At 37.9% G+C, this 25,199-nt stretch overlaps 1 protein-coding gene across 5 annotated transcripts in view; it reads right to left on the bottom strand.

Annotated features, from left to right (window-relative positions):
• DIAPH2 (diaphanous related formin 2) overlaps positions 1-25,199 on the bottom strand; it is an 860,940-nt gene that overhangs the window by 153,768 nt on the left and 681,973 nt on the right. For all 5 annotated transcript variants that reach the window (XM_082377062.1, XM_082377061.1, XM_082377060.1 and 2 more), the window contains one exon: positions 2,392-2,487. In XM_082377062.1, the coding sequence (XP_082233188.1) occupies positions 2,392-2,487 (96 nt within the window). The remainder of the gene's footprint in view (positions 1-2,391; positions 2,488-25,199) is intronic.

The following is a 25,199-nucleotide window of genomic DNA, read 5'->3' as shown; positions in this document are numbered from 1 at the left end:
GTTGGCAAGTGGAGCAGTACCTCTTTGCTGTCTGTGGTTGATTCTGATTTCAGATTTTTTGGCTATTTCCTCTGATACGACTTTACTTGGAGAAAACAGCCTTCTTTATAATTTGATTTTTCTGCTTTTATCTCATCATGGTGAAGTAGAGGTTTCTGGACAGGAGCAAGGATGCTGGGGTTAAACAGGGAAAGTGTAGCAGTAGAAAGTCAATGGGATCTTGGAAAAGAACCGAATAAGGTGCCTAGGAAAGTGAAAACAAAAGGAGGCCAGCAGGAAAAGATGATCTTAGCTAAGAGAGGCAGAAACAGCGAGGAAATCTGGAAAAGCCCCCCCAGTTCAGTCTCTTTTAGAAAGAGGGAAGCAGACGGGAGAGTTTTTGGCAGACTTGCTAACTCTGTGCCTGCCTTCCCCTCCCCGTCCCTTCAAGCACTTCTACTGATGTCCAAGATGCTTTACCAATCACTGCCACTGTCTGCCTTCTAGTTTCTTCTTACCGCTAGACATTTGCATTGGCTGCTGCCACTTGGAATGACTGCCAGGGCTAACTGGGCTGATATTTTTGACCCTACGTGTTCATGGAGGCCCTCCAACTACAAAGCAAAAGAGGTCCCAATTTAGATTACTTGGAATCAGTACTAAAAAATTATGCAGTTTGTGAATATATTCTCGGTGTTTCACAGTTGACAACACTATATTCCCTTGAGTACCAAACTCACAGAAACCCCATGGAATGATCTCTTTCTCTCAGTACAGTCTTTCTAGAGTCAGTATGAGGTGTGAGACTAGTCAGACAGGGGCCTTAGCAAATGTATTTTAAAAATAAATAGCCTAGAAAGATGATGGCAGTTCTTTTACGGCATAGAATAACATGCTTTTACTTATCAGCTGCTTAACAGAGAACAGAATTGATAGAAAAGTTATTTCAGTTTGCTTCCACTGTCTATTAATGCTCTGATTGTTCAAGAAAGAGCAGGGAAGGTTTCTATTTTTCTTAAAAGGTGGCAGGGGCCTCTGGTAGCATGATAGAATATTCTCATTTTACAGGTAAAGATTGAGGACAGATTAGTAGTGCCCCTAACTTTCTGCCATGCAGCATTACCGTAAAAAATATGGACATATAAATATAGATGTTAAGTTTCTTTCCTGCAGTCTTCCACTCTTTCTGTAGGCCATCTGCAATGTCTTCAGCCACATAAAGCGGTCTTACACTCCAACCAAAACACTCTTGTCCTCTCAACCAAATCTAACCTTCAGGCTAATGTACCCATCGGGATTCACTCAAATGTGAAAAAGATGAAATATAACTTATATTGTCTTCCACCATGAATTTCACCATTGCCAAAAGCTTTTCTGGACCATTCTGCTCTGGGCTCCATTTCTTTCACTGGTTTCTTGGAGTACAATGGTTTTGAGAGGTACCAATTTCCATTTTAATAAAATGTGATCGTTTCTATTCTAAACACAGAATATTTTTGAATTGTAGGCTATTCATGGCAAATCTTACTAATCTAAATTAAGCAGAGTTTCCATGTTTACTATTAATTTTCCGTTTTTCATTTATGTCTCCGTATAGCTCTACAGCCCATGAAGAGAGCTTTTACAGTCAACACACCTAGTTTCTCCCTCTACTTCAAGAAAGATAGGAACTAAAAATATAAAAATTTCCTTAGAGGAGATGGATAGCTCAGCCTACTTGGATTATTCTGAGAGGAGCTATTATTTACTTCAGTCATAGGGTATGAAGAGGAAAGACAGACAACTTTCTGGGTCCACTTGAGTGAGGGAGGTTGTTCTGCTTCTTTTATGTTTTTTCTTCCTCCGAGATCAATTTTCATAGTGTGGCTTTGTTACTAATCAAACAAACACAAAAAGGGGGTTCCAACATTTTGGGACTTTTGGGGATCTTGGATCATCTGTGCCTGTCCTCTCTTTAGTAACATGGAGAATGGAGAATGGACTGCAAAGCCAAAATGGCCTCTGGAAAGGAGCATTACCTCAGTTTCCTTACCTGTAAATAGCTAACGTGACATCATTAGGGCTAATTACTTGGAATGATTTAATTACATTTATGGTTTTAAACCATCTTCTACTCAAACCACATGTTCATAAAATCACAATTAAAAATATTTAATATGAAACACAGCAGGAATCCTTGCTTCTAAATTTTTTTTGCAAAGCCTACAGTTATTTGAAGATGCTTTTACCAAGTTGAAACTTGTGATCACGTAGATATAGAAGCCTGCTGAGATTTCACACATGAACTGAGATCAACTGTTTAAAAACATTTTTTTCATGAGAAAGGTTGTTTTTGTCTTTTGGGTTTTTTTTTGGTACTTGGCTCTGAGCACTTACATTCTATAATACCATGTTAGCTGGAATGGCTCTTACCTGGATTCCTTGGAATCCTCTTTCTGCGGTCTCGGAATGCTGCACCTGATTGCAGGGCTTCTAGAAGATTATCCATCACGCCCGTCTCATCACCCTCTGGAGGAAGGGAGAAATTGGAATTAATCTTGGAGCAATTAAAGTTAAACTACAGGAAAATAAAGGGAAAAAACTCCTGTCAGATTTACATAATACCCCTAAATTAAAGACATATATCTGTTTTAACATAATGGATCCTGTCAGTTTCTGGCACCACAGACTACTTTGCTTATTACGCACCATTAAGCAAAATTCATGCCAATCCCACCGTTCTTTCCACTTAAAGACCTTGTCTTTTGTATTATTGATGACATGCTCAGTATGCAAATAAACAGTAGCTGATCAGCTACTGCTGCCTTCCTGTTCAGATTCTTATAAGATATTCCTAAGCAAGAAACCACTGACCCGGCTTAATGCAATCAACGTGCAGGGCGTGATTTGATGAAGCGGAGTTACACAAGGTTAAATACTGATTGTATTAATACCTTAAGCATTCAACCATCATCTGTGATTATCTTAAACGACACTAGTTGCAAAACACACCTGCATTCAGTTCCTATCTAATCCGTATCCTTTACCCATTTTCAAATGCTGACATTGCAGAAGGCAAAGGTGACCACATCATCTGAAAGGCCACATTTTACATTTGAGAGACATTAGCCAGAGTCTCATCGCCCCTTTTAGAATGCTGTTGTGTTTCTAAACTTCTCCTATGAGCGGAGTACTCAGAGATGTTCATGGAAATTCCTAACGGAAACGTATATAAAACATTTCACCCTACTCTTATCTTTGACAATTCTGGCTGTCAAAAATACTTTTAAGATTTGCTAGAGCAAGGTGTCCATTGCCAGAAACTCTCTGCGAAGCTGTGGATGACCCATAGTGAGCTGAGGACCCTCTTCTCAACAGGCCTCACTGATGAAAAGGACCCTCGCCACGTGGTTAATTTGAGTGGTAGCTAAGTGTGTGGGTCTGGGGTAGAGGACACTTGTAGGCAGGAGGGTTAAGAGAAGAAAAGGGGGGCAGTGAGGGAGAAGAAATTATTTCTGATGTTATTCCAAAGTGAAATTTAAATCCTACTTTGTTTAAAGAATTGACTGTGGGGTGTCAGATCACAGGAAAAAAACATATTTTCTTACGGGGCAAGAATAAGCTAAAATCTTTTTTGATTATGCTCTTCATTTGACTTGAGATTTCCTCAATGTTACAATCATTTACTCTTTTTAAAATGAATTCTCTAGGACAGGATATTGAGTGAAAAAATAAAAGGAAACACAGAGGTTCTCAGGTATAATATTTGGTGAAAACGGGAAAAATAAAGGGAAAGTAGAACCCCAGTGACTAAACAGGGAAAGAGGATTGTGCACTTTTAGGAATATTAAGGCTGCAGACACACCTGAACCATGACCTGCTCTTTACAATGGAAAGAAAAGAGGAAATGAAGGAAGTCTGGCGTGGCTGGAACGTATCTGGGAGAATTAAATTTTATGCAGTACGCACTTCACACGGGTTATATCTTTTTTTTTTTTTTTTTTTGGCTGCACCACATGGCTTGTGGGACCTTAGTTCCTCGACCAGGGATCATACCCGGGCCTAGAGCAGTGAAAGCGTTGAGTCTTAACCACTGGACTGCCAGGGAATTCCCATATTGGTTATATCTTATAATCCTCCCAACAACATATTGAAGCAGGAAATATCTCTGTTTTTCAGCTGGGTATACTGAAACTTAGAGAGTTTAAGCTTCTTGCTCCAGATCGCACAGCTGGCATGTGGAGGGGCCCAGGTATGAACCCAGATCAATCTTTGCATGACAGCTAGAAGAAGATGAAATGAACTAGGCAAGTGATGGCCAGATGATGAAACATCATAATTCTGTTGTTAAAAAAGAGACAACAGGCCCAAAATGGAGTCACTTGTGCTAAGACTCACATCACCAACTGGAGACTTAATACTTAACCTAACTGCAGTTTCAGTCTTTCCCAGGAATGTAATCTTAACCACTCAGTCTGGAATTTCCTGGTCAACACTAGTAAGGAAATCTACCTGATAGACCCCCCACTGTCCCACAAAGGAAGGTAACCTTGTCTGAACAATCCACTCTTTGCTAGAAGAACTTCCTTGTCTTGCTTCCTTCTGCCTATAAAAGTCTTCCATTTTGTACAGCTCTTTGGAGCTCCTTTCTATTTACTAGATGAGATGCTGCCCAATTTATGATTCATTGAATAAATCCAATTAGCTCTTTAAAATTTACTCAGTTGAATTTGATTTTTTAACACGATGATACGGGTTTGAGCACTGTCTTATAAGCCAGCACCCTCCAACAGATATATAATGCAGGCCACAAATGTGAGCCACCTAAATAATTTTAAGTTTTCTAGTAGCCATATTTAAAAAATAAAATGAAAGTGGTGAAATGCATTTTAATATATTAATATTTAACTCAATATATACAAAAATTATATATTTTACATTCCTTTTATTAGAGCAAGTTTCAGAGACCTAACATGTTTTTATTTCAACATCCTTCACTTCAGATTAGCTACATTTCAAGCGCTCAACAGCTATATGTGGCTCGTGGCTGCTGTATTGGGCAATGCAGCCATAAGCAATATGGGAAGTGACTTGATCAGATTTATACTTTAGAAAGACTTGTCAGACAGCACTGTGGAGGACGACTCTGGGGACGGCATGACAGAAGGCAGGGAGATGTTTAGGAGTATAGTGTAATTGTCTAAGTAAGAGATAAAGAACTGAACTAAAGGGCTAGCAGAGTGAACAGAGAGGAGGGATATTTTAAAGGTATTAGTACATTCATTAGGACCTGGCTGGAAGGGTGAGATCAACGGGGAGAAAAAGCATCTAGAGGACAAGGGATAAACAGGTTTGAAAAAAAAATTTTTTTTTGAGGAATATCTAAGTAGAGAAATCCAGTAGGAAGTTGGAAATATGGGGAATTCCCTGGAGGTCCCGTGGTTAGGACTCTGTGCTTCCACTGCCAGGGGCACGGGTTCGAGCCCTGGTCCAGGAACTAAGATGGAAATATGAATCTGGAACCCAGGAGTGAAGTCTGGGCTGGAGCTAAAGATGAGAGTGCTGTTGGAAGATGGGTGAGATGACCCTGAGATGTATGAGAAGGAGGGGCATAGGATGCAATTCCTGAGGATCTCAGTTTTTAATAGGCAGTCAGGAGAAGCAGAACTGCAAAGAAGACACGGAAGGAATTTTTAGACACAGAAGTACAACCGGAGGAGAACAACGGTACAACTGAATCTCAAGTATCCTCATAAAAACAGTCATTATAAAGACTATGTAGAAAGATGAATATTTGTATACGAGTGACGAGAACAGAATACCAAAGAGTATTTGTGATTTTACATAAATAATATGCAAACATGAAAAAAATCTACAACAACATTATGGATGTCATTTCATTAAAATTCTTTAAAGCTATTATATTGTTTACGGACTAAAGAGATGAAAAGAACAAATATGACATAAAGTAGAGAGGAATTACAAATAAATCCCTTTGCTTAATTTAGTGGTTGCCATCTGAAAACACTTAAAAAAATGTTATGCCAGATCAGTTTCTCAACTTTTTTCTTCCATTATCGTTCCCTCCTCCCTTAACAGAGCCTTGTTAGATATCTTTTTCCTAATCCCCTCCACATTAATATTTACAGATATAACTATATATCTGCTTATGTACTGTGGTCCTTTGGAAGGTCACAAACCATTGTAATATCTAAGATTTTTCTCCTCCCACCTCTCCAAGAACCAATATTGATTCCCTTGGGGGGTGATATTGCTCCTGCTGAGAAGGCATATGCTAGATGGTTCTGTTAAAAAAAAAAAAAATCCAGGTCTTTGTAAACATCAGTAACGCCTTTAAGGAAAGAAATATAAGTTTTAGTCCACCATTACTTTTTCATTTGCTTCATGATAACTTTCAAAGGAACTGAGAAATTTTCATGAAATGTTTAACCTTAAGGAATAAAGCTTTTATGAATATATTATAGATTTATATTTCAGTTAGTCTTCCTAAAACAAAATGAAAGCAAACATGATCATTTGAAAGTTATCCTTCATTTCAAATAAGTTTCAGTGCAATTTGGTCAGTGATTGAATTGTGTGAGGTTGACAGTTCACTTAGAATTTCCAAGTTCACAGAACCATTAATTCTTACTTAGATGTGATTAGCAGTGAGTAGCTGTTTGGATTTTTTTTTTTTTCTTTTTTTTGGTCTATGAGATCAAACTCAGGAAAAAAAATCTTTTAAGTGCTTTATTTTTCATTGAAAAAGAGAATAACCTTATTGAATTACATAGAAAAATGCGTTTTCTTAAAACTTACAATACCTATTTTACTGAGTGAAAGAATATCAAGGAGAAATCGGTAATGCTTTTTAGCCACTAAAACAGTAACATATGGGCATGTCTGAGAAATAAGAATTCAGAGGCAACTTTCTAAGCTTTCATCCTGAAATTAGATCACAGACAGTATTAAGGAGCTAGAAGGGTTGCATGCAGTCCAGTGGGCTCTGTGTGAGCTACTTATCTTTGGGTAAAATGAAAGGCATGGCTTGTATCTTCTATTTCATATTTCCAACAGTGTTGGTCATTCAGTGGATCCTGAATGCCCACTGATTTCACCTTTCAGCATCAATGCATACCTGGGTTGTGTTGACTTAATTTCTCCAGAAGAGTTTGGAGATGCCACAGATTAAAATTAGCACTAGGTAAATTAACGATCTCTACCACACTTTTATGCAAGACTATTCCCCGATGGCTAGCACAAACTTATTTAGAGGGAATTCCCTATGGGTTTCTCACATTTCTGCACATTTTGTGGGCACAGGCATTGATGACCTTTGTTCCGGACTATCTTTTCAAGAATTTTTTATAGTCAACGGCCTTGAAGGCACAGTGTCTCCCTCCAGAGCAGAGGGTAGGTTTACTTTGAAGACAGATTATATCTCCCTCTAGGGCAGATGTCAGACAGGTTTGCTTTCAGTCTATTATAAAAGATTTGGGTTCTTTAAGCATGGGTTCCTCAGACATAACACAAACCCACTGTGTGCCTAGCATCTACCTGGGCCCACCTTGGCATCACCCTGTGGGAGTTGGAGGCAAGGGAAAGCAATTCGAACATGAAGCTCACACTGCTTGCTGTGCTGTGGATAACAGTTCTTTGTCTCTGAACCAGGAATCTTGTGTCTTCTGCCAGCACCCCTGAAACTGTGGCAGCTGACTTGCTGGCATGCAAGAAGAGTAAAATTTCTGACCCTTTACAATTTTTGAAAACACTCTGAGCTCTTCTTCCTTTTTAATCAAACATTATTAATTAAATACCCCTTATTCCTCTAGGAACCTAAACATCTAGTGCCTTGGACTTTTCCATTAACTAACACCCAACTCTAGCTCATTATTCCTCAAAAATGACTAAAGTAAAACCAATACCATAAAAATCATTCCCTAAGATCCTTACAACCTGGTCATAATGGCTTCATTATTCACTACAATTGCCTCCTTGAATTCTCAATTATATAATTAAGGCTTTCTGGAAAAGTTGAGCCACTCAAAGTTGAAGAAGTTGCCATCAACCAATAAAAATGGCCCAAAAGTAAATAAAGGGAACCAAAAGAAGCAAAAGGCTTCTTAATGAGGGCAGGACCCTACCGCACAAAATAATACTTAGGTAGATTAAATAATTTAAAAAATAAAACTATGTTCTCCATGGGTTCAAACAGTAGGGGAGGGACTTCCCTGGTGGTGCAGTGGTTAAGAATCCGCCTGCCAATGCAGAGGACATGGGTTTGATCCCCGGTCGGGGAAGATCCCACATGCTGCGGAGCAACTAAGCCCGGGCACCACAACTACTGAGCCTGCGCTCTAGAGTCCACGAGCCACAACTACTGAGCCTGCGCACCACAACTACTGAAGCCTGCGCACCCTAGAGCCTGTGCGCCCCAACTACTGAAGCCTGCGCACTCTAGGGCCCGCATGCCGCAACTACTGAGCCCGCGTTCTGCAACTACTGAAGCCTGTGCACCTATAGCCCGTGCTCCGCAACAAGAGAAGTCACCTCAATGAGAAGCCCATACACCACAACAAAGACCCAACGCAGCCAAAAAATAAATTAAAAAAAATAATAAAAAAAGCATAGCCAAAAATAAGAGTAGGGAAGGCTCATGGAAGAATTAGGGTTTAACTTAAGCCCCTGAAAAAAATTAACATTTAAAACGTTGAATAGTGACCAGTTTAAAGAGAGTAAAATCTAGATTTTTATAAAAAATTAAAAAACAATTTAATTTATTTAACCATAAGTTTGTTTTCTATGTCTGTGAGTCTACTTCTGTTTTGTAAATAAGTTCATTTGTATCATTTTTTTTTTTAGAATCCACATATAATCGATATCATATGATATTTGTCTTTCTCTGTCTGGCTTACTTCACTTAGTATGATAATCGCTAGGTCCATCCATGTTGTTGCAAATGGCATTATTTCATTCTTTTTTATGGCTGACTCTTGGCTATTGTAAATAGTGCTGCAACGAACACTGGGGTGCATGTATCTTTTAGAGTTTTCTCCAGATATATGCCCAGTAGTGGGATTGCTGGGTCATATAGTAATTCTATTTTTAGTTTTTTAAGGAACCTCCATACTGTTCTCTATAATGGCTGCACCAATTTACATTCCCACAAACAGTGTAGGAGGGTTCCTTTTTCTCCACACCCTCTCCAGCATTTATTATCTGTAGACTTTTTGATGATGGCCATTCTGACCGGTGTGAGGTGGTACCTCATTGCAGTTTCGTAAAGTCTAGATTTATTAACTCCTCGTGTACATGCATATGCTTAGTTGCTCACTTTCTCTGTGTGTGTGCATGTGTCTGTGTACAAATTTACAAATATTGTAATGCACAGATCTTGCGTGCAGCTTGATGAATTCTGACAAGTACCTAAACCCATGTAACCACCACCACAATGAAGATACTGAATGTTTCCATCATCCTCAGAAAGTTCCCTCTTGCCTCTACCACTCAAAGGCAACCTCTGCTCTAATTTCTATCACCATATATCAGTTTTGCCTGTTCATATCATGTAATGTTAAGAGGGTAAAATGTGTTGAGGTGGTTTTGAATCAGCGTGGCTACCTGAAATCAAATATGCATGGAGTACATGATAAACCATGAGGAGAGCATCAGAGCAAAGTTCTAAAGGGCCTCGGGTATCAAAGTAAGAAGTCTGAATGTGATGAAAGGGCCTCTAAAGAGCCATTGGTAGATCTTCAGCAAGGTAATGACATGATAAAGGTGACATTTCAGATCAGCCTCACAGTATTATGCAAAATAGACCAGAGTGGGTGAGAAATTCTGCAAAGAATACAATTGAATTTGCAGTGACAAATATTCTTCTGTATATAACCCTGGGCAAAGTACGATAGTCAATTTTGGCATTATTGGTAAAAGACTGAATAGAACAATAAAACTGGTTTTGTGAGCAAGGTCATAAGCAGTGGTAAATGGAAGCTGACAGCATAAGAAGGCAGTGATAAGTGGAGGGCAAGAAAAATCAGTGTTAGATTCAATCTTTTTCACACTATCTATTACGGGCCAGATTAAGACCCTGCTGCAAGATGTATGGATTTGTAGATGACACAAAATTAGAAGACCGCTCACTTATCAAAAAAGAGGGAAACAAAATTCCTTCACTGGGATCTGAAAAAAATGAAGGCCTGGGGCTGACAAATAGCTCTTATAATTCAACACAATAAGAGGTAAGACATGACAAAAACCTGAACAACTTCTACTGCAGTCCACAAGCATCTAGAAAGCCTCTACCTGATGGGAGGTTTTTGTTAGTTTGCAGTTTAATTGGAAGTGAGTGAAGAATGGAGATAATGGTGACTTGAAAAACCAACAGATGGTAACTAAGATGAAGTAATTTAGGGCCATGAAAAGTGTTTAAAAAAATCAAGATATTATTCCATAGAGATTAAAAGAGGGCATAAATAGAATGTATAAAGTTCTAAGAGAAATAATGAAGGCAGATGCTCCTGTTCAAAAGAAGAAAACTTTCAAGAGGGAAAAGAGGACAGAGGAGCTTAGAAGAAATTACCAGAAACCACAGGATGAGCTAGGGGCAGACTAGTAATTCCATTATGCAGCAGTTGAAGATTTGCAAAACAAAACAGAAAAACATCATGCTCCCAGGTTGAGGCCTTGCACAGTGGTATGCACCAAAAAGCAAAATTAATCTCAGAGCAATTAAAGTTAAAACTATAGGGGAAAATGTTGGTTAGAGAGTTCATTCATTCTGTTATCTCATCTCCTTGCCAGAACAGATAATGAACAGTTTCCTACAGTGAAGGGAATTATCAGATTCAGATAAACTTCATAGTGAATACTACTCTTCCTTACCACTTTTAATTGAAGGTTAATGTTATAGGTACATTTTGTCATGAAATAAATATTGTACTAGAGGGTCACAAGCTAATGGATATTCCACTCCAGAGTGATGAATGGTAAAGGATAAAGTGATTTCTCCCCAAATATCTACATGGTAGGTGTCACCTCAAAGTTTGTCACAGTAGCTAAATTGGTGAGTTAACTTTCCCTAATGTATTTGCATTTTAAAGAGTTGCCTGTTAGCACACTTGAATGGATTTCTACTGGTGGTCTCAGTGAAGGAACTTTTATGGCCAGAGGCACCTTTTGGGCAGTCCACCTGCGGTAAGACAACTTGATAGTAAATGGTAGTTAAAAAGTAATGTTTATGCGTATTCATTTTTTCCCCAGTTACCTATATGCTAGAAGATTGGGAGAAGAAAATTACACTCTATAAATACGCAAATACTCAATAAACCTGAATGTTAACGCTTACCAGAACCACTGTTGATGCCTCTGGTAAAATATCTCACGTTCGATATTTTAAATAATTAATATTTCAAAGATACCTTTGAAATACTGTGTGTCTTATCAGAATCAATCATTTACTAAGGGCACGGAACACTTGTGAAGGGAGAACTAAGCAAAAACAAACTTGGAAAAAGAATAAATTCAAAACCATCCACCAAAGTAAATCTCAGTGACTTTCTGAAAAGATAAAACACAGATGTTTTTGGACATAGGAATAGTAATAACGTCTGCCATTTATTGAGAGCTTACTATATGTCAGGCCCTGTTCTAAGGGACGTTGGATCCCTACGCCGACCTATTTTTCAGGTAACGAAACTGAGGCATATTTGAGTAAAGTAACTCACTCAAGGTCGCAAGGTTGGGAGGTGACAGAACCAGCCTTAGACCCTCAGGAGCATGTCTCTAGAGCAGAGGTTGGCAAATTATAGCCCCAGTGGTCAAATCCAGCCTAACACCTGTGTTTGTACAGCCCACATCATAAGAATGGTTTTCACATATTAAATGTCTTTTTTTTAAAACTAAAAGAAGAATAATCTTTCATGCCTCATGAAAATTTCCCAAAATTCAAATTTCAGTCCCTAACTTTTATTGGAACATAGCCATACTCATTCATGATGTACTGGTCTATGGCTGCTTTCAAGCTACAACAGCAGAGTTGAGTAGTTGTAACGGAGATTTTTGGTCTTCGAGGCCTAAAATATTTACTATCTGGCCCTTTACAGAAAAAGTTTGCTGACCCCTGCTCTAGAGCACACACTGTCAACATCAACATCATGCTACATACAGACACCTGTGGAACTCACAATCTGTCTCTGAGGTGCCGAAGGAGCTTGGCAACCTCCGTGTCAGTGAAACAGGGGCTCACCACGGGTGGAAGGTGGGAAAGAACGTGCAAAGTCGATGTCGGCCTACTTGAAATTGAGATGCTTCCTTTTAGAGGGCCAAAGCCAAGAATGAGACAGAATCATTCATGAAGCAACAATTATACATACACTTCTATGTGGATTTACATTTAAGAATCCTTGAAGTTAGTTCCAAAAGAACAGTTACAAAAAGAGAAGAGAGGTTTTTTTTTTCAAAGGCCAGCGGGAGACCTGCTTTCCAAGTTTTGATTTCCTGTCTGAGAACCAGCCTCCGACTGACGTGGAGTAAATTCAGCTCCGTTACAGGAGACCTAGCTCCTTACCTCTGGACTTCAACTGGATGGCCATATCAGAACATGATACCATGCAATGAACCTAACCATCTTCATAAGAAATATGAACACAACCCCAGTTGTGGAGAGAAGAAAATGGATAGTTTGAGCTTCCAGAGCACCATCATGAGGTCAAATGTATACTTTTATCTTCCTTGGTGCCTAGCATAGGCACCAGGTAAGGGAGGGATGGAAGTAACTTTTGAAGAACGGCTGTCATGAGAGTCCTATCAGGTAGTTTTAACAAATGTCACACACCACAACTACAGTGGCAGCCTACCACCAGGTATAAAAATGTACAAGAGGGAATTGGTACTCTTAGTTGCTGATGGTTGGAGTACAGGAAACAAGTGGACAATTCATCTGTTGCTAGGCCATCTTTTGAATTCTTCTTCCTCTCCAGTCAGAAAGGCAATGACAACTTCACTCCACTTTTGCACAGGAACTTAACTGTTGGTTATATATTTTTAAGGTGCAAGGAGTCTTGTGTGTATGTGTGCGTGTGTGCGTGTGTGTGTCTTTCTGATCATGTCATTTTTTTGAATGCCCCGAGAGTGAATATTGCTGCAAACTGATTTGTTCTTATTACAACTACCACTTTCAAATTGAGGAGCATATATCTTGTTTTAACATGATATTATACACTTTTGCTTTTTTCAAAAAGCAAAAAGCAGTATGAAAAAAGGCATGTGTAACCAACTAGTTTATTGAACAGTCTCAACTCAGTAAAGGAACAAACATAAAATTGGTTTTCATTTTTTTCAGCATTGTTCCTAGACATACAATGTCAAGTCTCGCTTTCATGTCCCTTAATGTCATCTTGGGAAGATTCTACAATTTTCTGGTTGTAATTTAAATACTGATCGTATGTTTGCTTCAAGGTGTTTCCTTCCCCCGTTGTTGGTTAGTCTTTTGGACCCAGGGGCCCAAAGAGGAGAATGGGTGGCATAACCTGTTTGCCCACTCACTCCCCCAGCCTCTCTCATGGAAAAATTTGACCCCCAGTGGGCTGGGGCAGGGAGGAAGAAAAAGGAAGACAGGGAATGTTATAATCCTCTTGATGAACGTGTTAGGTGGGCTTACAAGAGACAAAGGTGGGGATTTAGTGTAAGGATGTATGCAGAAGTAGAAGGAATAGGAAACAGGCTTCAGCAGCTACATGGTCAGGTGTGACTCACAAAGAAGTGAAACACCATTCAAGATACAACCTTAAAGGGAAGGGGTGTGGGGGAGGGAAGGATTGGGAGTTTGGGATTAGCAGATGCAAACTATTATATACAGGATGAATAAATAACAAGGTCCTACTGTATAGCACAGGGAACTATATTCAATATCTTGTAATAACCTATATTGGAAAAGAATCTGAAAAAGAATATATATATATATGTATAACTGAGTCACTTTGCTGTACAGCAGAAATTAACACATTGTAAATCAACTATACTTCAATTAAAAAATTAAAAAAAAAATATAACTTTGACTCTAAGCCTCCAGCTACAATAGCCCTAGTCATCCATTAATGTTATTACTTCAGTACTTTGATGTCCATTCTCACCTACCATGTGAACCTACTCTTAGTATTTGTTATTATTTTCTCTTCTGCTATTTCTGAACTATTTCTCCAGCTTTGTGTCTTTGAGTCCAAACTCCCCAAGAAAAAGAATCAAACTGATTCAACCAGGACAGACCAGCCTTTGGGGGAAGAGTGTTCATGACAGGCTATTTCTTACGAAATAGAAAAGCCTACAGATGGCTGTCCTTGGGTCAAGAATCCATCTCTAGCCCATTTTGAAGGTAGGGGAGGAATGCGTGGCACAAAGCATGGTCAGCATTGCTTAAGAAGCTGCCGATTGCCACATGCCTCAGAAAAGGAGCTGAAGGTATGCACTCCTGATATGCATTATCATAACTCAATAGTGTAATTTACATTGATGTTTCAAAATGGGAGAGGGAAGGATTTACCTTTAAGCCTTGATCTAAATCCCTCAATAATTCCTTAAGAGGAGTTCAATAATCTGCTCCAGGAGAGAGCCAGTCTGACTCTGAGCATGGCTGGCTTCCTTCTCGATCAACTAGAATGTGTTTGTACTTCTAGCAATCTCACTCCTGTTTCCTGATGGAATTGAAACAAGTTGCTGAAAAATAATTATTTAGAAAGCAGAATGAAGTGTCACTGGACAGTCTGTGGCCTTTCTTTCTTGGGTTCTGGGAAGTGATCTCAGTTTCAAGGTTTCTAGTTCTCTTCTATGATAGAGATGCCTTAATTCACAACCTCACTATTTACCTGCATTCCCATTTCAAGGATGAACCATTAGCTACGCCCGAACAATGTTATTTATAAAATTTCCTATCATCTCAGACTCAGTGTGTCTCAGATGGATGGAATCACCCACAGATTTCCCCGCCTAATCACACCCCTAATGACTTCTTATCCCAATTTTCTCATATTTGATTATTCTCCAGGCTTAGAACCTTTGAATGGTCTCTAGTATTTTTTCTTCATTTCCAAAGTCAAATAGTGACTAAGCTATAGCACATCTTCACAGGCAATACAGAGTCTCCTCCCCTAGTGTAACACTTATCCCTTAACCTGGATTACCTATATGAATCAACTTGCTGAATTTTGTTTCTAGTCTCTCCTATCACTAAACTATAACTTTAATCACATTATCCTCTTTTCCAAGATTCAATGCTCATCTGATCCAATCCAAATTCCAAAGGTCTCACTAATTATTTCCAGATTTTTCTTTGGCTCCTCCAACCACACCAGCCAAGCTACCTCTCCTTATCATCTTCTACAGATCCTAAGTGTTCACACCTATATGTCTTCCCCCATGTTCCTAATTTAAGAAATAAAAGATTAATGTAAATTCTAAAGAAAAAAGCGAACAACAACAAAAAAAGATAGATACTTTATACTTTCAAGTTTAAATGGATATAGCTTTTAGGAAGATTATTAAAGTGAATACACTTCAGCTTACCAGATCTATTCCAGGGGTCAAATTCCTAGAGTGAGTGCTTTGGAAACATAAATGGCCTAAATTCAGGTAATTTAGGCAATTTATACAGATACACATTAACAATATCCTGTTCTATTAAATAATAAAATTTAGATAGACCTTAATTATATGCTTTACTAAATAAAAGGAAGTTGGTCTCCAATAGAAAAAATTTAATTTCAAAATAAATAAATAAATAACTCCCTAAGGCAGATACTCATAGTAAATTTAACATACTGCTACTACCATTTAATTGAATTCAACCTTTAAATTAAAAAAGAAGACATATTAAAAGTAATATGGTAATTGTATATTAGGTGGTATTGCCTTTTGGTGTTTCAAACAATCAAGGCAACAGTGATTAACCTCTTCATTACTTTATAATGTTCATCAGGGAAAAAAATTCCCCTCCAAGTTCAAATTTTCTAAAATTGAAACCCACAGAGCTCCTAAGAACACAGGGCAATAAAGCATAGGGTGCTTCATTAGAGGAAGTCTGTAATTACAGATTACTGAGTAAATAATATGGATGCCATTGAATTACACGGGGGTCGATCAGTTAGTAGAAAATGGCATAAAATTACAAAATTAGGCACCAATACCTCAGAGATATAATTATGTCAGTTTCTGAACATTATGTAGTTCTTTCAAAATAAAGTCATAAGGACTTCCCCTGGTGGCACAGTGGTTAAGAATCCGCCTGCCAATGCAGAGGACACGGGTTCCAGCCCTGGTCTGGGAAGATCCCACATGCCGCAGAGCAACTAAGCCTGCGCACCACAACTACTGAGCCTGCGCTCTAGAGCCCGCGAGACACAACTACTGAGCCTGCGTGCCACAGCTACTGAAGCCCATGCGCCTAGAGCCTGTGCTCCACAACAAGAGAAGCCACCTTAATGAGAAGCCTGCGCACCTCATGGAAGAGTAGCCCCCGCTTGCCGCAACTAGAGAAAGCCCACGTGCAGCAACGAAGACCCAACGCAGCCAAAAATAAATAAATTTATTTAAAAAAAAGGCATAGATGATAATTATGCTTAACTTAAATAACCCACTGCAAGCTGGTAAAACCAGAGAAGACACTGGCATTTAAACATTGTCATTCCTTGGAGCTTAACTTCATAAGCGCTTTATTTTGACATGTCTACTTGATTTTTACTTTTACATTCAAAAACTTCCATGGTTTATATCATATACTATTTTATGAAGTAACTATATCACTATCTAGCTACTGTTGGGTAACTACTGTTTGTAAATATTGTTATTTTTTTATTAAAATGTATAGAGCTCTGTTCAGAGACAAGACTTGCAAACAGGCACTGAATTTCTTACTTGGGATTAAATAGAAAAGGTTTACAATTTCATTGTTTCAACCATCTCTCCTCTTGGGACAGTAGGCTCCCAAGAAGAAAGCAAGGAGGACTTAGACACAGTATGCTTCAATCATACCCCCAGCACATTCCTTATTTAGCATTTAATTCACTCTTTCAAGCTATCAACACATGACCACTGGGCACTTAGTAGTGGATAGCGCTATACAAAACAGGGAACTGTAATGCATCCTCCTAAGACGCATTTCCGCAAAGAGGTCAATTATGTATTTCTTCTACTATGTAGTCTAATTTGGAAATTAAGAGAATTTTTGGATAATAAAGAGCCTTGCCGATCAAATTGAATACAAATGAAATATTCTGAAAATCTCTACTTGTTTAACGTATATCTGAAGAACAGAAAGAAAAATACTGTAGATTTTTTGGCTCTTAGAACATTAATTTAATAGAACACCCTAATTTTTACATTATAATTTGGGCATGGCTCAAGTGTTTGCAGAAGCCAAGATTCTACCATTTAGAAAAGCAAGTTATTTTTGTATAGTCCGTGTATTGATAAATTACCTCAGATAAATACGCTATAAAGGGAAGAACTGCTGATTTTATTAAATAAAGGATATTAAAACGACTGTTTATTTTGCCTGTCCACTGAACAGTAATAATTTTTAATATTCTTAATTATGTTCCCTCTTTTAGATAAGTAAAAAAAATTCAAAACCAAATATCTGTTACTCTTCAAAAATGGGGTTACAAAGTGGTATCTGCCCAAAGGGTAGAGACTGAGGAAGTCACTAAACACTCCTTGGCAAAGATTTAGGACCAGGTACTATTTTGTTCTTTTTATGATTTGCTCACCTCAACTTATCAGTGAAATCTTTGCATACTATCTGATTTCATTCGACTCTTTATTTCCTATTTATAGCCTATATCAAGGGGGAAAATTGCAGTCCACAAAGAAATGATAAGGACTATTTTTTACTCAGCACTTCCGTGGCAGCTGGTGATTTTTAGTATAAGGGAAATTTATCCTCATCCTTTAGAAGGAATATACAATGTATGCTCTTATGACGTATGGAATCCTGGGTCTTAGAGAAGACTAGGATTTTCCACTTCAGGAAAAGGAAGGAAAAAAATGCACCATCATTTCTTTAAAGCAATTACCTGCCTCGTGAGGCTTTAAAAATGCCGTTATATTTGTTTTAGTAACTAAGCATTCACACTAGCACTGTCTTGAACAAAGAAGTATACTTAGAGAATCTATTCAGTGCTGAAATCTTATATCTATCCAGTCTAGAGGAAGCTATTTTAAGGTACATCCTGAACTGGGGAGTAAAGTGAGGAAGAGGTCACTTCCACCTCAGAGTCAAATTGGGAGAAGTCAACATGTGCTGGATGGATTAATCATCCTCATGTAAGAGGTGATTTGGAAATAGGTGGCTAAGGAAACCTTGTCAACATCCAGCTCCATCCAAGAAATGACAATGTCTCTTAATCTCATTAGAATGACAGAGTTTGAGTTTCACACACAACAAAAAGTGGCTAAGTCACCATTGTAAAGCAATTATACTCCAATAAAGATGTTAAAAAAAAAAAGAGTGGTTGAGTAATAGGAGAATATTACCTTTCTGTTTGGGGAATTATGTGTTTTTCATTAGTTTGAACCATGTGAGGCTGCCATTTTTATAGGCCAAAAAGTAGTTAAAGAGTAACAGTTTCATATGGTTCAAACTGCTATTTAGGGATACAGTGAAGTCATTTGAATTATTACCAACTCTCTGAAAAAAATATTTCTAAACAGAAGAGGGAAGATTGTACAATGCAGAAGGCTATGACAATGATGATATGCATTTTAAAATATTTTCTAAAATGCAGAACTTGAAAAGCACAGTCTTTCCAATAGTCCCTATTTTCCATAACTCCAACTTCCATGTTCTAACTCTGTATGAGTCATCAATACAAAATCAAGACAAGCCCGTGCTCGGCACACAGTCAACACGTCCTCTGAGCTATTATGTTCATGATGGTGACGTTGCTGACTTTTCACTGAGGTCAATCATTTGCGCTTCTTTCCCTAAAGCTTAGGATGGTTTTGCAAAATCTCCCAGAACTCTGTCCCTTGCCCCTACTCCAGCATTGGGATGCAAGGCAGCTTATCTTGTCATTTTCATGAAACATCTTTGAGGTATGATTTCACTGGGGAGAGATTTAGAAATCAAAGCTGAAGTGGGGCTGTGAAAGTAAGTTATCCAGTACTGAGCAAAACACAATCTCTAGAACTCATTTTTTTCCCGTGGCAAGCATTAATGAATGTCAAGCCTTTATAGATTAGTTAATATACTTAGAGATACAGAATGCATGTTTGTTTTGCCAAAACCTTGATACAGCCAGTACCTCACTGAGAATTGAATAAATAAATCCACTCGTTATAGTATTTTTCAAGGAAAAATTCACCAGTATTTGCAAAAAAAGTCAAATTTATTTTTTTTCTATTGTAATCACATGAAATAATGACAACTGCCTCAACATTATGTAGAATACCAATATGTCTGCTACATTTGCAATTTCTTATTAATTGTAATTTTATTTTTGTGTATTAGAATTTGTCAGATAGGAAAACCAACCAACCAATGCAGTTCAACCAACATCTAATTACATTTTTCATGCTCTTTGTCATTTTAGTGAGTTTCTTGTAAGAGAACGCCAGCATGACTTTTATTAATGTCAGAAAATGCATTTTTTCCTTTTGATAAAAGAAGAAAGGACGTTTCACATTCAAAATTCAATTTTTTCTCCTAACATTTCCAATATGACATAAACATATGGTAAATAAAATTATTCTAATAAATATTAGAGCCAGTGGACCAGTAAGAGAAACTCTGAGCATGCTGTGAATATATTGAATACTAAAGAGCATTTGAAATACAAAAATCATTGAACTTTTAAGAAAAACTGAATAATTCAATAGTTTTTCATTAAAAAAGAAAGAAACGCACATAACAATAATTATTAACCAGGATATGTCTACATATCAGAAAGGGCTGACAAATGGACAAATGTGATGACAAAGTTTTCAAGAGTTTTACATGGTGGAATATACTGGTTAGAAGAGTCTGCTTTCCTCCACGAGAATATAATTAAGGTTAGTTTTCGAAATAAAGCACTTTGCCTAAAGTAAGGGAATAAGACACATCAAATAATTTCAATAAAAAGAAAAGAATAATGATTGCATTCAAGAACAATGGAACTTGTGGGGAATATAAGTGCATTGGTGTTCCCCAGACATCCCTCACTATATAAGGATTATTGGTGCTACTACAGTTTCCTTCTCCTGGGACATTTAGAAACATGCTGTCTAACCATTTGTCTTACAGAGTTACATACGGATATACCTTGAGGCAGGGAACTGGCCTGGATAATCTAGAGAGCATCTTCATGTTTTATGAAAACCAAATCACAGAAAACAAATTCAAAGGATGGATATTACTCTAAATGAACTCAGCATCAAGTGCAAACAGACCCAAAGACAATGCTGCAGAATGAAATCCTATGCCTTACTACGCTACTTATACAGAAATGTGGTATAAACTATCTGTAGACATGATACCTTAAGCCACTGGGGATTTAAAAAAAGAAATAGGAATCTCTTCAGAAAAATATGTGAGAAATTTGAAGTTGTTTACTCAGAGTATATAAAGTATTCATCAGAGGAAAATGTTCAAACCTACTTTAAGACAGATGAGAACTATTCCTTAATATATCAGAAGAGGGCCGAAGAAGATTGTTTCTTGACAGCAGTTCTCATGGGAAAAGCTCCCTTTTTTATTTGCTACAGAGATCATGCTGGAATTGATGGGAAAAGAAGAGACATTTTGAAATAAATAAAAGAGGTCACTTGCAGGAAAAGACTTTTTTTAAAAAGTGGATTCTTGTTAAGAGATTCCCACTTTTATTCAAGTTAAAATGTTCATTTTGTTCCATGAACAAAGGCATGTGGATTTTACTTCTTACATTCACTGTACACTTAGGCAAAACACAGGGGCTTCCTGGGTATGTGACCCGTGCAGTCGCACAGGGTCTTGGGCTCAGAAGGGCCCCATACTTGCTTTAATGCTCTGCTGCTGCCATCTTGAAATTCTGAATAATCTTTGAACAAGAGGCACAGATTTTCATCTTGCAGTTGGCCCCACAAATTATGTACCCAGTGCTGGTAAAAATAAAACCCATCTGTAATGTAATAAACTATTTTGATTGTACATTTTTCATAAATTTCTTATTAGTACTTGAAAAAGATTACAAGGTCTTCAGAATGATGTAGTACTGACTACTCCTGATAATTTCTTCATGCTATTTTCTTTTTATTTATGTATTTATTTATCTATCTATTTTTTTTTCTTTTTAAAAATTTATTTATTTATTTATTTACTTATTGTCTGTGTTGGGTCTTCGTTGCTGTGCGCAGGCTTTCTCTAGTTGTGGCGAGCGGGGGCAACTCTTCACTGCGGTGCACGGGCTTCTCCTTGCGGTGGCTTCTCTTGTTGAGGAGCAGGGGCTCTAGGTGCATGGGCTTCACTGGTTGCAGCACTTGGGCTCAGTAGCTGTGGCTCACGGGCTTAGTTGCTCCGCGGCATGTGGGTTCTTCCCGGGCCAGGGCTCGAACCTGTGTCCCCTGCATTGGCAGGCGGACTCTTAACCACTGCGCCACCAGGGAAGTCCCCATGCTATTTTCTTTAACATTCATAAAATCATATCAAAGAAAAATTTCCCAGTGGTTAAGTCACTTCCTTTAGAGGCTACACTAACTTTTTCAATCCACTCAAGCGTGCTTTAGTAAGTAAATAGTCTCAATGCTCTAATTATCATCGAAAAGAAATGTTTGGCTGTTGAAAATAAAATCGAAAGCAGAAAAGATTGAAACAGTAGCTTTGTATTTCCTTTCCTCTAAGTTCATATCCATGAGGGTATATGGGGCAAAGATGTCAAGCCAAGACAAATGGAAACTCACAGATGTTTATTTGCTATCTGAATCCATCCATCAAGAGCAAACAAAAGGCTTTAAATTATGTACAAATAATGATAATTATAGAACAAGTATACTAATACTCAACTAATAACTAATATAAAGTAAACTTGCTTTTCAATAGATGTGCTCCTAGTTATGTAATTCATTATCTACCTCCTCCCCATGACCAAGAAATTCTATTTTAACATGTCAGGGACATTGCTACTTAAGAAATTCTTTGGTAATTCACTTTACAAATCAAGTACACACATACATATATGCATACATATATATATATGTATATACATATACATATATACACACACAATGTAAATGATCATTCCTTAGTAAATCAGTTGCTTGAGTTCATTTTGGAATGTTATAGTTGGAAAAACATGGTACCAGCCATCCATCAAAGCCATATTGGACAACACAAATACTCTGCTGAGTTCCCTGTAAACTTCCAATGCCAAGGATATCCTCCCACCTTGTCACTGAAAACTACTTGATTCTGACTGATCCTGTCACTTGGCAAAAGGTTCAAAAATGATAGGAATGTAAAGCTTGAAGGACAAGTCTCTCATTTTCACATGTACAATGATCAATCATGACTAAATTTAAACAATTTAAAACAATTTAAAGGACTAGCACTGTGGAGTAGTACAGCAGAAGGAGCAGTGGATGAGGCAGGCTCTACTCCTGGCTCTCCTATTTAGCACTAAACTAGCTTTATGACCTTGCGCGGTGTGCTGAGTGAGGGACCACACTTTGAGAACCATTGGCCTAGGAGAATGCCAAGAATCTGAAGGGCAAGATCTGAACCCACCCCCTGTGGGAGAGTTCCTGAGGCACCTGCCAAAGTGTCACAAGATATCAACAGATGATGGCAGTGTTCTTTCGAAGGAAGAAACTCAAGCTCAAAGATGGCACTGCATTAGCCTGCCGATTTGCAACAGGAGCAGGGTTGGGGGGAAGGGGGTGGGTGAGCCAGGAGGAAATCAGGAGAATTTAGAATTTAGAATTTATTAGTCTCTGAAACTGAGACTAATAAGACTACACAAAGCCCTAAATCAGGAAATAAAGCCAGCTTGAGCCCAAAGCTGGATGAAATATTTTGGCTTGTTGTAAACTAAGGGATGGGAGAAAATGACTGAAACCAATGAGTCAGGACACAGGAGGAGCACTTTTGGTGAGACAGGACTATAGGAAGGAAAACTCCTGTGAGATTAATAAGGCCAAAAGTCCCAAGCTTTGGGGGTAGGGTGGGACAAGGGTTGGGTCTCTCTTGGCCCAGAAAGTTCCTAAAGAGGTTTGGCCCAAACAGTTTGCCATCTTCACTCAAAGGAAATTCTAAAAGATGTATTGCAGGCAGAAAGAGTAATTCCAGGTGTATGGTCTGAAATATAAAAAGGAATGAAGAGCAATATGTGGGTAGAATAAATGAACACTAACTGTTTGAAAATAATTATCATACCGTCTTGCTCTAAGGTGGGTAATACAAGACCCTGACATCAATACCATATGCCTTTCTGTTTCTTAAAAAAAAAAAAAATTCTGTTTTTGAAGTCTAGTTGATTTACAATGATGTGTTAGTTTCAGGTGTACAGCAAAGTGATTCAGTTATATATATAGTCTTTTTCAGATTCTTTTCCAATATAGGTTATTACAAGATAATGAATATAGTTCCCCGTGCTATACAGTAGGACCTTGTTGTTTATCTATTTTATATACATTAGTGTATATCTGTTAATCCCAAACTCCTAATTTATCCCTCCCCCCCTTCCCCTTTGGTAACCATAGTTTGTTTTCTGCCTGTGCATCTGTTTCTGTTTTGTAAATCAGTTCATTTGTATCATTGTTTTAGATTCCACGTATAAGTGATACCATATGATATTTGTCTTTCTCTTTCTGACTTACTTCACTTAGTATGATAATCTCTAGGTCCATCCATGTTGCTGCAACTGTATGCCCTTCTAATTAGCTTTAAATACTTCAGTGGAACTTGAAAAATAAGTTGTGATAGTCAATTCTATTATTACATAGACACATACAAATAGCCACTTATTTGTGGGAGTCCATGTAATAATGTGCATGTATGTATATGTGTATGTATGTATGTATACACACATTATATATACTGTAACCTTTGTTATACTTAAAAGGCATCTTTGCTAAGGAGTTCATCCAGTAAAACCACATCCATATTCACTTTTGAACATAGTAAAGTTTTATTGATCTCACACATATTTTCATGCTTACCAAAGCCCACAAAACACCTATGTACATGTAATGTCTACACAGTCAAGAAGGTCGAAGTTTGATAATTCGCTCTTATCACTCTTTCTAGATAAACACTCCTTTAATATCAGCAAAAATAAAAACATACTGATTGAAGAAGCATCTGTAGTTCCTGAGATGCTCCTAGAAAATTAGTAGTTATTAGCTATTGCTGAATGATACATTCTAGCGTGGTAAAAATGTGTATGGTAGGAGAGGTCTATTATAACACATGGCGTAGTACATTTCCAAGAAGATTTTGAGTCAACCAAATGTTTTTTGAAATGGAGTGAAAGTGAAAAGAGGCCCTCCTATAGTGCCTAATATAATTGTGGAAACACGATGTAGGGGGAAATGTAAGAAAACAGAAAGAGACTGCTTAATTCCTTTAAAACAGAAACTGAATTGCTGAGGCAGTTCTTACCACCTTATTTATATATTGGATTGCTCACAAATCATGATGTCACCCACCAGGAAGCAATGCATCAGGAAGAGTGTGACAGTGTCACAATCCCCAAGAAGGGGAGAGAGGTGCAGACGAATGACAAAAAGGCACCATCAACTCAAAAAAATGCAAAAGGTTTTATGGATAAATCTCATATAAAAGCATCACATGGGAGTCAGAAACTAGTTTCAGAAACTGCCTAGAGGCCCCCCCCCCCCCAAAAAAAGATGCTTATAACAAAGGACTCACATTTTGTGAACTGAAACTTGGTATTTCTTGAATACCAGAGATTTAGAGATGGCCAACTACCATAGTTGTGAGATAATCAACTAGCTTCTTATCCTCCTCGCCCCCCAAGAAGCAAGCAGAACGAAACAAAACCTGGCCCTATTTTCTATTTAAAGAATACATTTTTTTCTTTAACACATACTACTGTCCGTGGAAATGTTTGTGAGGGAATACAGACTTCCAGTTTTATTTTGGAATGTAACTTCCAATCAGTCCTTAGTTAACTGTTGTCTTTAAAGAGCCTTCTCCTGCAGAAGAAGCATTAACTACTGAAGTCCAAAGCACACAGTAGCTTTTTCTAAGGTTATAATTATCTATGATTTTA

This window comes from Balaenoptera borealis, assembly GCF_965194805.1.
Source record: "Balaenoptera borealis genome assembly, chromosome: X".
NCBI classification, from domain to species: Eukaryota; Metazoa; Chordata; class Mammalia; order Artiodactyla; family Balaenopteridae; genus Balaenoptera; species Balaenoptera borealis.
Note: the sequence above shows the minus strand (reverse complement) of the source record. Positions and strands in the feature narration are given on the sequence as shown.